This window comes from Bacillus rossius, chromosome 5 (genome assembly GCF_032445375.1).
Source record: "Bacillus rossius redtenbacheri isolate Brsri chromosome 5, Brsri_v3, whole genome shotgun sequence".
NCBI lineage: Eukaryota > Metazoa > Arthropoda > Insecta > Phasmatodea > Bacillidae > Bacillus > Bacillus rossius.
In genome coordinates, this window is record NC_086333.1 from 21426730 (window position 1) to 21442542 (window position 15813).

The 15813-nt window shown below is 38.1% G+C and overlaps 2 protein-coding genes across 2 annotated transcripts in view; one reads left to right on the forward strand and one right to left on the reverse strand.

The window, feature by feature from the left end:
- LOC134531634 (alpha-tocopherol transfer protein-like) overlaps positions 1–15813 on the reverse strand; it is a 288390-nt gene that overhangs the window by 184407 nt on the left and 88170 nt on the right. The gene's annotated exons all lie outside the window — the stretch shown is intronic.
- The window catches only part of LOC134531633 (dynein axonemal intermediate chain 1-like), a 118361-nt gene continuing 113547 nt past the window's right edge, over positions 11000–15813 (forward strand). The window contains exon 1 of the mRNA XM_063367391.1: positions 11000–11127. Coding sequence (XP_063223461.1) covers positions 11098–11127 — 30 coding nt within the window. The 5' untranslated portion in view covers positions 11000–11097. The remainder of the gene's footprint in view (positions 11128–15813) is intronic.

Below are 15813 nucleotides of genomic sequence, written 5' to 3' on the forward strand. Positions count from 1 at the left end.
ACTGTTATAAGATAAGAAAAGAAAAAAAAAGAAAATACAAGAGAATTCGTCTGTTCCTGTAAGAAAAGGAGGCGAATGAACATTAAGCAAGAAAAAGAACATATGGTGTGATTTCTTTCACACAGCCTTGTTACCTAGCTAAAAATTACTTTGTTTAGCTAAAAACAAATTTTGTTTAAAGAATTTAAAAAACTCTTTTAAAATGTTATTAAAATCAGGCTATTATAATAACAGCCTATAACACTGTATATAAATGTAATGTAAATGTTATGTTATGATATTGTGAATTGTAATTTTTTTTTATGAATTGTTAATGAAATGTAGATGTAAGATATACATGAAGTTGATATGTGTAATGATATTGTGAAACATACAGGCAGCACTAGGCTTAGGCTGCATGTAAATGAACATTGTGAAAATCATATTTTTACAATATGAGAAATGTATTAATTTTTCTAGTTAATTAATGCAAAGTTATGGTAACTTGAATTTAAAACTTTCAAGAGATATGTTATTCATGGTTAATGAGCTTATTGTTAATTAAGCTAATATATTATTTCTGTTATTAGATTACGAATAGAGCTATCTAAATGATTTTATTTATTATTATTACCTTTAAGCGTTAATATTTTGAATATCTTTATTAATCCAGTGGTATGATAGCAGCAAGATAAGAAGTTGATAGGCCTGCAGACACTCGTGCTTGCAAGTGCACGATCACACATGTTATAATTGATAAACTTTGATTTACGAATGAGAGGTTTAAGTTAAGTGAGTGCAGTGATTACACTCAACAATAGGAGCAAACAGAGACGCGAATTCCTTCGGAAGTGTACCTAACAATGACGTGTGCTGCAAACGATGTGCTGGCGCCGCGGTGTTCCGCCGCGTCACGCACTGGACCAGGAACAGGGCGGCAGGTGTCTCGCCGAGACGCTACCCCAGCAGGAGCAGGTGGCGGTGACCCCGCCTGCTGTTCCGTCGCCGCCGCGCGCCTGTGACGTCAGCCGACATCTCGCGCTGATTTGGTCGGCAGGGCTGTCCAAGAGCAGCTGAATCACCACCCGGTGATGTATGGTCCCAGGTTCGCCTTCCACAGGATGCTGCCAGCACCACGGATGGAGGCCGATCCACTGCTACAGTGATGACCTGGATAAAGTCCCATTGTTATGCCACATGTACATTTTTCTTACACATTTCCCTTGTGATTGCGACGAATACTTACTGTAAGTATTTTCCTCCGAGTGCCACTGCAACCCAACTTAGTTCCAGGACTGATGATGCTGAGAACTTCAACAAGATTGCAAGTTTTCACGCGAAAATACACCGAATACCAGCGCAGGTCTGAACTCTGTGACGGAGTGCCGCGTACTGAGGTGCTAGTCCACGAATCAGGAGAGGGGTGCGGGACAGGTGTCCTTTCTCGCGCCAAAGTTTTTTTATTCCCCTCTTTCTTTCGTCGTTTTGTGGTGTCACGCGAGTCGTTGCTTGGCAACTAACTTTTTTATTTAACTCGAGCAGCGAGTTTTCAACTGAAAAGCACACCGTGTCTTGTTTAAAAATTTGAAAACTGCAACACACTATGCTTATCAAGGGCGGCAATTCTGTGCTGAAACATGACTGTCATACGCACAGAAAGTGTTTTCTTTTATTTAAATAACATTTTTTAATTATTATTATTATTATTTATTGATATTTTATGTTTTTGTTCTGTGTTCACGTCTTTGGACGTATCTGCAACTACCATTCTCTATGGTGTAATATAAGTGACGCCGAAGCTCAATTGACAAGACCCCTCTAGGGAACATTGGACCTAAAACGGCAAATTGAACTTTTTATTTAATAATTACAAAAGAGAATTTCCATTGTTGTAAAATTCTATTTTAAATTTGAGGAATTGTGATGTATTAATTTGTTTTGTTAATTGTCTGTGAGTGATTTTGAACGTGTAATTAAGTCAACAATCTTAGTGATTTAGCCAATCAGCGACGTTGTTACTTAAGATAAGCGTCACTACAGAATTAACAGTTAGTTTAAAAAGAGTCTGAAATTAACGGCGATGATGGCTGCATAGGCCGGGTTGAAATTCCCTTAAAAACTAATGAAGATGAATAGCTGGATAGGTCATCCGACGATCAGGATGTTTTGAAACGTCGTTTACATCTTAAGTATATGTTATTTAACTAGGGCACGTCATAAATGACGTGTACTGAGGTGTGTTTTACCGTGAGTAACCAGCGACTCATGATGCCATGCTAATTTGAATGTTCACTACATACATACATCGTAATTTTTGCCGACGGACTTTCAAATATTACGTTTCATTGTTGAGCTATTATAAAATCATATGGAGATAAACATTTTTTATTAAAACAATCACGCATCCTGTTTTACATACTTGACTTTTGTTCGATCACCCAGAGGTGAACTGAGACAGATGTCTCGAGATGCTCTACCGCAAATATTCAATGAGTTTTAGCCGCGGAAAATAAAGAAAAACTAATTTTAAATACGAACATTTTAAATAAATATTATTTTCTCGCGTAAATAATTTATTATAAATCGAGATTTGCAACAAACATTTTTTTATTTTGGACCATATGAACTTTTGTTTCATGTTACCATGTGTGCAACCTAACTCCTGTAATTTTATCAAATATAAAACGACATACCACTGGATTGACTAGAGACAAAACATACTTTTATTTGATTAAAGAATATTTGTATTAATCGTATGTTTTTATGTTGTTATTTTGCAGTGCATGTGTATGTGTCCTTCATAATTCTAATGGATTTGTTGTTTATTCCCATGTCTTGCGAAGTTGTTTTATAGTGAGAGAATATTCAATATTTCCCTTGTGTGTAATACTACATGATCTCTAAACTATTAAGTAATTTACGTAGTGCATAAGGGTGGCGCCCATATTTGAATTTTTTTAAAATTATTTAAAGAATATATTTATTTTTCCAGAGCCATAACCATCCATAGATAATTATTTATTATTTAAATTTCAACATCTAAATGACAAGTATATATTGTTGTTACTTAACAATACTACCCGCTATCTGTGTATGTAGCATAGCAGCAGTAGTACCACTACAGAAAAGTGGTTCCACTACGTGTGGCCAATCACATCACAGAAGAGTGGAGCCCAACACACACTGATTCTGTCACCTATCATAGTACAGAAGAGTGGCAACCCAACTAGTGGGGCCAGATTTGTTTATATCAAGGCTAATAGGTTTGTTTACATACAAACAAGTATTTCATTGAACTGTCAAGTAAGCAGGGTATTTGTTGTGATTGTAAATTTTAATTTGTTGGAGGTCAAACACAATGGCTCAGCAAACATATAATTTAAGGAGTAGGGCCAATAGCATATGTGAAGAGTGTCCTAAGAATCACAGTTCTGACAGCGACACATCATCGGCCATGGAGGAATGTAGTTCGCCAGAGACAAGAATAACGGATGCACACACACATTCACACACGCAGCATAGTGAGAGGTTAGGGCGGCCAGTGTCACCTCTTCCCACAGGAAGTATAACACTAGAACAGGACAAAACAACTACTACACCAGGCATGTCCACATCAAGCCCTGACATGACACAGATGCTACAGCAGGTACTACAACAGCTCGCCAAACAGGCAGAACACACAGAGCAGTCTGAAAACAGGATTATGTCTCGACTAGCCAATCAGTCCGAACACACAGAGCAGTCTGAAAACAGGATTATGTCTCAACTAGCAATACACACCAAACAGGCAGAGCAGATGGAGACAAAATTAGACCTCACTTGTTCCAGTGTACAGAGTCTAGAACATAGTATAGAGGAGAAGTTAGTGCAGCAACAGAGGGAAATTAACCAGGTCGTGGAGAAGGTGACTCAGACAGTTGAACGGGTAGGTGAGTTGGAAACACAACTACTAGCCATCCGTGAAAATGTGACCCTAGAACAACATGGTCTGAGGGAATTTTGCCAGCGCAGTCAAGTCAGTATGAGGGACGAGCTGCATGGACAGACTCGACGACTCGAGGTCAGGTTGGAGGACATAGAGGTGGCGACCTCTAGCCTACGAGATTGTTTACAGAATCTGACTGTAAGTCAGAGCCCTACACCTGACGCAACTGGTAGGACACAGCGAGAAGCAACTGAAGTACCTCCTACTAGTACATGTAGACCACTGGACACCACACCTGGGTGCAGTTACAGCACATACCCTACAGAATCACTACCCAGGCAGACTGTAGAGACTAGGGCAGCAGCTGGACCTAGGGCAACTACCACATCAACAGAGCGCCATCTGGACCCGGTAGCTCTGATGCACCATCCAGCAAAGCTGTGGGCAGAGGCCATGCCTACTTTCGCAGGCAGGGCAAATGAGAGTCCTATGAGATTCATCAGAAAATTCGAGGAATATGTGACTATGTTTAACCTCACCGATGGAGAGGTTTTGAAATGTTTGAACAACGCATTGAAAGGTCAGGCATTCTATTGGTGGGAGCTGACCAGCACCAATACACACAGTTTCACTCAATTTAAGGAGCTGTTCAGACTGCAATTCTGGAACATCAGGATCCAGAGTAATCTGAGGGCACAACTCCACACAGAGAAATACGACCCAAGGAAGGGCACATCTCTGGAGGCACATTTGTCTAACATGTATGACAAGACAAGGTATTTGGATCTCCCCATGACTGATGAGGAGTTTGTGGCTGCCATGTTGACACAGCTGCCACTGAAATACCAGAAGCAGTTGTCTGGCCTACACTATCGTGATGTCACTGAGTTTCGTGACCGACTGCTAAACTACGATAAGCTCGAGAAACTGGATAGAGTAGCACCCAGGACAGAAGAGGCAGACCGAGCACCACCTCACCAGAAGCAGCACCAGGTCAACCCTTACTGGCAAGGACGTGAGGGTAAGCAGAAACCAGAGCGTCAGGCCGCAGTGAACTACATAAGTTGGCAAGCAAGGGGGGAAGCACCTCGTGGTAACGGTGGGCCCTACCACAACAGATACAAAGGGGCACACTACAACAGGAAGCGTACCTGGTGGCCCAGCAACAAGGGATACCACAGTGGTGAAGAGGGGGCAGAACGAGCCAGGAAGAGTGCCCGTTATGAAGAGAAAAGGCGGTCCTACTCGCAGGACCAACGGCCACCAAGGGAGTCCCACAAATACGGTCGTCGTGCCTCATCCGATGACGAGAGAGAATATCACTACAACCAACACCGTAGGATGAAGGAGAGACAGTACCACGACCAGCGTGAAGATTCCCGCCTGCCATACTACCGAAGCCCCAAGACGACAGACAGCGGTGGAGGCAAGCCCCACTACAGCCACCCGTCTGAGCAACCGGCGTCGCCCAACAGGACGTTTCGCCAGAGCCAACAACTTGAAGTGACTAATCAGCATGGAGCACGTCCACGCTATCTGCTGGAAAACCCTGTTGCAGCAGAGTTTAAGTCCGCAGTACAGGAAGCAGCTGGTACCAGTACATGGTACAATAATAACAGAAATTTGCCAGACTCGCAGGATGCGCGAGTATCAGCAGGCACATTGTATTAATTGGATAGGTCTGAGGCGATCAACCCTATCTACCTGCCCCGACTGAGTCAAGAGCAAGAGGAGGAAGTATTACCCACTGGTGAAGAGGTGGAGCAATTCATAAGAAAGAAGCTTACAGCAGAAGCTGCAGTCCGCAAGAGAAGGCACCCCGCATCTAAATTAGCAACTTTCAAAATTGGTGACCTAGTGCTCAAGAAAACTAATCCAGTGAGCAGAGCTTGGGAAAATGTAACTAAGAAATTGTTTTTATTATTTGATGGTCCATATGTTATTACTGGATCCACTCATGAGAATTGCTACGCTTTAGCCGAGCCATCAACAGGCCAGTCAATAGGCCGTTTCAACATTGCACAGCTGAGGGAATATAAGAACCCTAACACTACAAAGTAAATGTTGGTCGATGCACTAATTAATGTTTACCTCATTGTCATGTGAGCGAGTAAGCTGGAGTAACAGCTGAGAGGAGTCTGTATGTGATGGCTAGCACAAGAGCCATGTAATCCCCGTGTTTATGATGTGTTATGTTGTTATGTATATGGTACGCCAGGAGAGGCGTAATATAGCCGTTGAGTATACCCTTGCGTAAGAGCGGAAGTGTAATTCCCGCCAGTGTCCTGTGACGAGGTGAAGTGACATGCCACCCGCACTGGGATTTTGAGTAGCCAGTGAAGCTATTATGGGTATAAATTATTTGAGTATTTTACGGCTAATGTATTCTTCGATTTGGGTACTGACCCACTAACACTAACACATATTGGGAAGCACTAGACTCGCCCTATTTACTGTGAAGAGCTATGTAATTATCTAGCAAGTAGACATGAGTGTAATTGTGCTCGACAAAATACATGTGAGATGTTATTTCACCTAGCTGTGTACACATGTGTAAACACTGGCATGCAAAGTAGTTCTACAAGCACAAAACACTTTGCAACTACAAGCAAAATTATTCTAGGTTACCTTGTTATAGGTTATTCCAGTTGATATTTCGTTGCACTGTAACACTTTTCTTGCAGAGATCACCACAATTTAAGATGAAAATAGCTATATTATTTTTGGTTTGATATGAGAATACTAATGAAATTGGAATTAGTATTTTTTTTGTTCTGATGTTTTAGGTTGGTATCACTTGAGGATACTGATTAGAAAATTATGCATCCATTTCGCATACAAAACCAATCTGTTAGTAGTGTTGAATTAATTTAGGTTTTTTTTTCTTATATTTGTTATTAAAAGAAAGGGGTATGCTGATCTGCTATAAAATGATAACAAGAAAATTTGCAGAAAACATCTATATGAAGTTTTATTGTGAAAAGGACCCTATACAGAAAATTTATAAATTTTCATCATATGAATCACTCGATTTTTCGAAGTTTGTTTATGTATTTTAGTTTCTTTGAAAAAAAAAATCTTGATATAGGCTGACCTGAAAAACACTGTGTAGAATCCTATGTCGCGAGATAACACGCTCTTGCAGTGAGTGTCCACAAGCCTCAAGATAAATCAACTTCAAGATAAACATTCCTCCAAGCAAAAATCGGAAATTCAAGAAAATATAAATTATTTTCAAAAGATAAATTCAGCTCTGAGAAAAGAGAAAATGAAAAATGTACTACTCAACAGGAGCTGTTGCAAGCTATCCTGAAGAACACATGTTTTGTTTACAATTGATAATATAGCAAGTTGCTATCTACACTGAGGCTAGGAGCCTCAGATACATTACAATGCTCAATTCCTGTAAAAAAAAAATAATTGTGAAAATTGAACGTGAGTTTCCGACCCAGCGAAGCCCGCTGCGGGTCAATAAAACACCGTGAAAATGAAAATGAAATGAAAGAGCACTGAACAGCTGATCTGCTCCGATAGTCGCCAGACTGCAATTGGAAACCACCAGTCAGATAAAAAATGTTCAAGTTACTCACTCGCCGAGACGACTGTTATAAGATAAGAAAAGAAAAAAAAAGAAAATACAAGAGAATTCGTCTGTTCCTGTAAGAAAAGGAGGCGAATGAACATTAAGCAAGAAAAAGAACATATGGTGTGATTTCTTTCACACAGCCTTGTTACCTAGCTAAAAATTACTTTGTTTAGCTAAAAACAAATTTTGTTTAAAGAATTTAAAAAACTCTTTTAAAATGTTATTAAAATCAGGCTATTATAATAACAGCCTATAACACTGTATATAAATGTAATGTAAATGTTATGTTATGATATTGTGAATTGTAATTTTTTTTTATGAATTGTTAATGAAATGTAGATGTAAGATATACATGAAGTTGATATGTGTAATGATATTGTGAAACATACAGGCAGCACTAGGCTTAGGCTGCATGTAAATGAACATTGTGAAAATCATATTTTTACAATATGAGAAATGTATTAATTTTTCTAGTTAATTAATGCAAAGTTATGGTAACTTGAATTTAAAACTTTCAAGAGATATGTTATTCATGGTTAATGAGCTTATTGTTAATTAAGCTAATATATTATTTCTGTTATTAGATTACGAATAGAGCTATCTAAATGATTTTATTTATTATTATTACCTTTAAGCGTTAATATTTTGAATATCTTTATTAATCCAGTGGTATGATAGCAGCAAGATAAGAAGTTGATAGGCCTGCAGACACTCGTGCTTGCAAGTGCACGATCACACATGTTATAATTGATAAACTTTGATTTACGAATGAGAGGTTTAAGTTAAGTGAGTGCAGTGATTACACTCAACAATAGGAGCAAACAGAGACGCGAATTCCTTCGGAAGTGTACCTAACAATGACGTGTGCTGCAAACGATGTGCTGGCGCCGCGGTGTTCCGCCGCGTCACGCACTGGACCAGGAACAGGGCGGCAGGTGTCTCGCCGAGACGCTACCCCAGCAGGAGCAGGTGGCGGTGACCCCGCCTGCTGTTCCGTCGCCGCCGCGCGCCTGTGACGTCAGCCGACATCTCGCGCTGATTTGGTCGGCAGGGCTGTCCAAGAGCAGCTGAATCACCACCCGGTGATGTATGGTCCCAGGTTCGCCTTCCACAGGATGCTGCCAGCACCAAGGATGGAGGCCGATCCACTGCTACAGTGATGACCTGGATAAAGTCCCATTGTTATGCCACATGTACATTTTTCTTACACATTTCCCTTGTGATTGCGACGAATACTTACTGTAAGTATTATCCTCCGAGTGCCACTGCAACCCAACTTAGTTCCAGGACTGATGATGCTGAGAACTTCAACAAGATTGCAAGTTTTCACGCGAAAATACACCGAATACCAGCGCAGGTCTGAACTCTGTGACGGAGTGCCGCGTACTGAGGTGCTAGTCCACGAATCAGGAGAGGGGTGCGGGACAGGTGTCCTTTCTCGCGCCAAAGTTTTTTTATTCCCCTCTTTCTTTCGTCGTTTTGTGGTGTCGCGCGCGTCGTTGCTTGGCAACTAACTTTTTTATTTAACTCGAGCAGCGAGTTTTCAACTGAAAAGCACACCGTGTCTTGTTTAAAAATTTGAAAACTGCAACACACTATGCTTATCAAGGGCGGCAATTCTGTGCTGAAACATGACTGTCATACGCACAGAAAGTGTTTTCTTTTATTTAAATAACATTTTTTAATTATTATTATTATTATTTATTGACATTTTATGTTTTTGTTCTGTGTTCACGTCTTTGGACGTATCTGCAACTACCATTCTCTATGGTGTAATATAAGTGACGCCGAAGCTCAATTGACAAGACCCCTCTAGGGAACATTGGACCTAAAACGGCAAATTGAACTTTTTATTTAATAATTACATAAGAGAATTTCCATTGTTGTAAAATTCTATTTTAAATTTGAGGATTTGTGATGTATTAATTTGTTTTGTTAATTGTCTGTGAGTGATTTTGAACGTGTAATTAAGTCAACAATCTTAGTGATTTAGCCAATCAGCGACGTTGTTACTTAAGATAAGCGTCACTACAGAATTAACAGTTAGTTTAAAAAGAGTCTGAAATTAACGGCGATGATGGCTGCATAGGCCGGGTTGAAATTCCCTTAAAAACTAATGAAGATGAATAGCTGGATAGGTCATCCGACGATCAGGATGTTTTGAAACGTCGTTTACATCTTAAGTATATGTTATTTAACTAGGGCACGTCATAAATGACGTGTACTGAGGTGTGTTTTACCGTGAGTAACCAGCGACTCATGATGCCATGCTAATTTGAATGTTCACTACATACATACATCGTGATTTTTGCCGACGGACTTTCAAATATTACGTTTCATTGTTGAGCTATTATAAAATCATATGGAGATAAACATTTTTTATTAAAACAATCACGCATCCTGTTTTACATACTTGACTTTTGTTCGATCACCCAGAGGTGAACTGAGACAGATGTCTCGAGATGCTCTACCGCAAATATTCAATGAGTTTCAGCCGCGGAAAATAAAGAAAAACTAATTTTAAATACGAACATTTTAAATAAATATTATTTTCTCGCGTAAATAATTTATTATAAATCGAGATTTGCAACAAACATTTTTTTATTTTGGACCATATGAACTTTTGTTTCATGTTACCATGTGTGCAACCTAACTCCTGTAATTTTATCAAATATAAAACGACATACCACTGGATTGATTAGAGACAAAACATACTTTTATTTGATTAAAGAATATTTATATTAATCGTATGTTTTTATGTTGTTATTTTGCAGTGCATGTGTATGTGTCCTTCATAATTCTAATGGATTTGTTGTTTATTCCCATGTCTTGCGAAGTTGTTTTATAGTGAGTGAATATTCAATATTTCCCTTGTGTGTAATACTACATGATCTCTAAACTATTAAGTAATTTACGTAGTGCATAAGGGTGGCGCCCATATTTGAATTTTTTTAAAATTAATTAAAGAATATATTTATTTTTCCAGAGCCATAACCATCCATAGATAATTATTTATTATTTAAATTTCAACATCTAAATGACAAGTATATATTGTTGTTACTTAACAATACTACCCGCTATCTGTGTATGTAGCATAGCAGCAGTAGTACCACTACAGTAAAGTGGTTCCACTACGTGTGGCCAATCACATCACAGAAGAGTGGAGCCCAACACACACTGATTCTGTCACCTATCATAGTACAATAGTTACAAATGGTCACAACGTTGACCTCAAAAAGAGTCTAAATCTTATGTCTGTGATATGTTGAGACATAATATTAAACAAAGTATAAACTACTTGCAAGCTGTAGGTTATTCCTGTATTTAAAATACAAGATGACAGGGTATAGCCATTGAATATAAATAAGTATAAGTATTGTTTATATTCAATGGTATAGTTTCACTTAAGAAAAGAAGAATACCTGATGACAGTCATAACAGACAAAGTAGTTTAAAAGTTTCACACCTTCCCACAGATTAACTTTCTCTATGTTTACTTATTCTATGATACCAGTTATAATCGTATTATTATACATATAAGTATGAAGTATATTTTTACTAGGCAAATTGATTGAAAACAAATCTGAGAGAAAACTAGTTAATTGAAATGTCACTTACAAGACCAACTGCTCTAATGGTAAGACATTCATATATTTAATCTATTAATTTTATTAAAGACATCAAGACCCTCTCTGTTAAATATATAGCTATCTACAGTTGCATGTAAAGTGGCTGCTATGTAATCAACTCTCAATTCTAGACTGAAATATTTTAGCTTTTTCAAGCTTTAAAATTACTGATGTTGGTTTTATACCCTGACTGGTATAAAATTTTTCTCGTGCAAATAATTCAATTTAAACTATAGAAGAGTTGATATCAGAAATTATATAAAACCAACAAATTTACATTTTAGAAGTTTAATAAACATTAATTAATGTTAGTTATTTTCCAGGATATGCATCTGAAAAAAGAATAAAAATATTAAATTGCCTTTCTTTAAGTTCCTGTATTTTGATTATTATGTTAAATGGCATTGCGATATTTCAATTTGTTGACTATAAGTATGCCATTTGGATGCTTCATTAGTTTAGGAAAGCTAAAGTAAAAATGCCATAACATCTAGAAAACGAGATGTTACATTAGTTGCACTAATTATTATTCAAAATGCAATAAAATGTTTTTTTTATAAATGTAGCTTACCTAAATCAACTGAACAAATGCGTATCAAGGTCAAAACCAATGCCAGAGGGGGAAGGGGTCTATTTTTGTGAATTTGACCTCTTTCATGAGGCAGGAGGGTCCCTGGTGCCATACAATAACCTACAATAAAATAGGATTAAATTTTCCAACTACAGCTCCTTGATCCTTCTTTATTATACTTCAGAAGGGGGCAGCGGGTCTTCGCCTGTTTCGCCCTTGCAACTGGTTCACTAAATGAAGTCTAACCTTCGCCGCATTATATTTCCACGACTGAACAGAACCGCTCGTTCGTGCAACTTCGGTAGCACATGAAGTTTTGTTTATAAACTACGAGTCAAAATATATTTAAAATGTGTTATTGTTTTCATACTAAGTATAAGAATAACTACATGATTTCATAAGCGTTTATGGATGATTTTTCGATTTTATATATAAGTTTCCGAGGTTAAATGTTTACACGTTCCGCTGATTTTTGCGAAATAATTTTTTTTTAATCAGGTCAACTACATTAATAAAATTTTCTAGTAGGTACATAATAACATTATTTAACTTTAAACTAGCCTTTAAAACTGTAAACTACTGGAAAAATGGCAATTACGGTTTGTACAAAATGGTAAACAGAAAGCCACAATAAACAAATGAAATTTTTATTTTTTTATAATTTTTTTGGATGCACCTCTCCCCCATGTGCTTCTGCACAATATAAAAAAAGAGAACCTTTTAGGAATTTTTACAGAAATTTTAGTTACTAAATTATTAATTTGCTAGGCATAACACATTGAATGGTAATTTTCTAACTTGTGTCCATATTGATGGTACCTACAAGAGAATTAAATGGCACGTGTTCTAAAATTAATGTATCAGGTTTCGTAAAATTGAAGGACAATTGTTGAAAACCAAATCATTCAAGATTTCACTAGTATTATGACGTTATTGACAGAATACAAATACTTCACATGTAAAAATTTTAATATGAGAACATGCGATTGAACTGTGTTTGTATTCCATTTCATGTTTTACTAGAAAAATTTAGCTACCAATAAAAACAATACATTGTCTTGTTGAAACATATTGAATTCAACTTGATTACACAGCAAGGATTTCCGGTCTTCAGGAAAAATAATCTGAATTTGCGCGATCGTGGATTATTTGGCCGTGCATATTATTTAGTTGTGGTTAGGCTTCCTTTCAGCAAAACGGGCGAAAATAAACTCAGAAACATACATTAAAAAAATCAAACAATTACCAATTCTTGAGAATATAAAAATTATTTAATAATTCACCTTTGCTACGACTTAATACTGGAAACAGGACTATCCACATTTCAACAACATATAGCCAGACAATAGATGACATCTAAATGTAGCCGATGTTTGTTACCCAACAGAATTACATAATATTTACAATAATAAACTACCTTCTACAAGAATTTAACTTAAGAATATCATATTTCAATTATCGTATTTTCACTGAATTTACCTATGACACAAAACTTCCATGATATAAAACTTATGATAAAATGAACGATTAAAAACTACATATTTACAACTTTCCTAATATTACTGTATTTCACACAAAAAGTTTAACTGCTTGCAGCACAGAAAGTACAGCATAATTATTTAGCTTATTATTTAATACGGTGAAATTTATATGCTTTCATAAACATGCCACTGAAAAATATTTCTGCCTCAGGTTGTCACGGCCCTGATTTCCACCACTGAAATCAAGGCTGACAAACCTCCCACACACCCGTTGCTGAGAGAGGTCAAATTCTACACTTTCATAAAATGCGAGAATCACTAAAATTGCCAAAAATTCCCGCTCATAAATCCCCTCCTTCAACTGCGAGTGTAGGTATTCAAAGTAACTATCATAAAAATATTGAATGAAATACTAAATATTAACAAAAATATATATTACTAAACATACGAACTAGAGCAAGGCCGGGACACGTGCAGGTGCAGAGCTGGCTTGCGACTGCCGCAACATGATATGCGCCGCGCGCGCCTGGAAGATAACAAGGATTGTCGCTTTCCCCCCTCCTTCCAGCCACTCCCCGCGCGGCGCCCTGCCTTCGACACATAACTGACACCGGACAGCTGTGGAGTTACGCGAGCCGCCGACACGTGTTTCGAGAGATTTCTACCATCGTGTCTGCGCGGATGACGCGACTGGCCCCGGCCGCGCTCGTGAGTTCTGGAATTGCGGCTGATATATAAAACGAGGACGGCGGCCTCGAGAGGGTCAGTCAGTTCGAAGTGTTCAGTCGGGAGTTCTCCCGCGGCGGAGTTTCCGGGGCGATAGAGTGGCGAAGTCCTTGGACGAAGGTTCCAGGGCGAAGAGTTCAGTTCCGGGTTATAGTGTCGCGGGTACGGCGGAGTCCCGAGCGAAGTTGCGAGCGAGGCGTCGGCGTCGGCGGCGGCGGAGTGCGGTGACGGAATCCCGCGGCGGAGACCCACGAGGGGTGCTGTGGCGAGAGTTGCGCCAGAGGTGCGGCCCAGTGAGGTGTGCGGAACGAGTGACTGGGGAATAGACATTTCTTTAAGCGTAATTAATTATTTGCCATTTTAGAAGATTATTTGTAAGTGACATAAGTAGTGGCAATAAATAAAACTGTGTAGTGTAATAAAATCTTTAATTGGGCTATCTTTTACGAACCCACTGTAAATCGTAACAATATATATTAGTAAAATGAATAAGGAATATAACGGCCAAAATGTTAACAGCGACTGGTAATAAGGCAATGGAATAATAAAATTATTTCTTTTCCGTTTATACAGATTATAAAATAATTTAAAATTAAAAAAAAAAAAATATTGTACCTTTTTTCAGATGAGCTCCTCTTCTTGATAGCTAACTTAAAAGTTGATCCTAGGGACATAAAATGTACTAAAGCAATGGTCGACGTAATTATCAAATGTTCATGACATAATATGTAATTGTGATAGTCCAAAGTTCTGTTGAAAACATTGTTCCAAATTAGAAGGCTTCTTTGCAAATCCATTAAAAAAATAAATACAATGGGCATATTTAAATTGTAGAAGTACATTATGAAAACACTAACAGCAAAGGCAGCAGCAGTCTCAGACGATCCACCAATATGTTAGGATCTCCCATGTCTTTTATCAATCTCTTCTGATGCTGTCATCTTCCTTGGTGTTTATTTTTCATGGCGAGATTCAATGCTTCATTTCGGGGACAACCAGCTTTACCCCCAGCGCGCGGTTTCAAAAAATAAACATAGCAATCATGATGATAGCTAGCCTCAGCAACTACTAAATCATGTTCAAACGCTATGCGAGCGGTAATAGTAATTGAATTATCATCAGAACGAGACTGGGCTATTTTCAGAACAGATTCTTTGAATGAAAGTGTAGTAACCTTACAAATTTTACGCCAAAATTTCTGAGCTCGTTTCTTTTCATATTCTTCATTTGCTTCATCGCCGCAAAAGAAGCAATGATTTTTAATACATAAATCTGATTCACTTACGTGTGCTCTGGTACTAGGAGGACTTATTTTCGATGTACTGGCTTGATACTCTTCATGTTGCCTTTTCACTGCAGCAATAGTGCTTCTTCGAGTGTAGTTTTTCCGACATTGCACATGTACTGCCACTGATTTTTGACTTTTGGCTTTTTAGGTAGTCTGTGAATTCATCACCTCTTTCAGCACTTGCGTCAATCAATGTTTTCATGCCACGATCAACAATAACAATTTCACTGAAGGCAAAGGATCTTTACAAATGAAGCAAAGTCCCGACATTTTCTAAAATCTGAATACAGCACAAACTTTAAAAAATAGTATAAGCAATAACCACGTGTTTTCACTACGAGTGAACATTAAATACTAACGGTATTTCGTTAGGCCCTTCGAATAGAGAGCAGGTAGACGAGTATACTCGAGTAGACAATTGAACAGCAGACAGATTTTGCTCAAGGCCACGTGGTCACATCAAATAACGGACGGATTCTTTTCAACTCAAATTCTCAGAATAACTCATTATAAATGTATTAGTCACGCAAACTTAAAATTTTACTTATATGACGCGTCCATTAATGTTCAGAGACAGCGTAGTCATGCATATTATGGAGAATACAGCTCCAGCTAACTTTCAAATTGC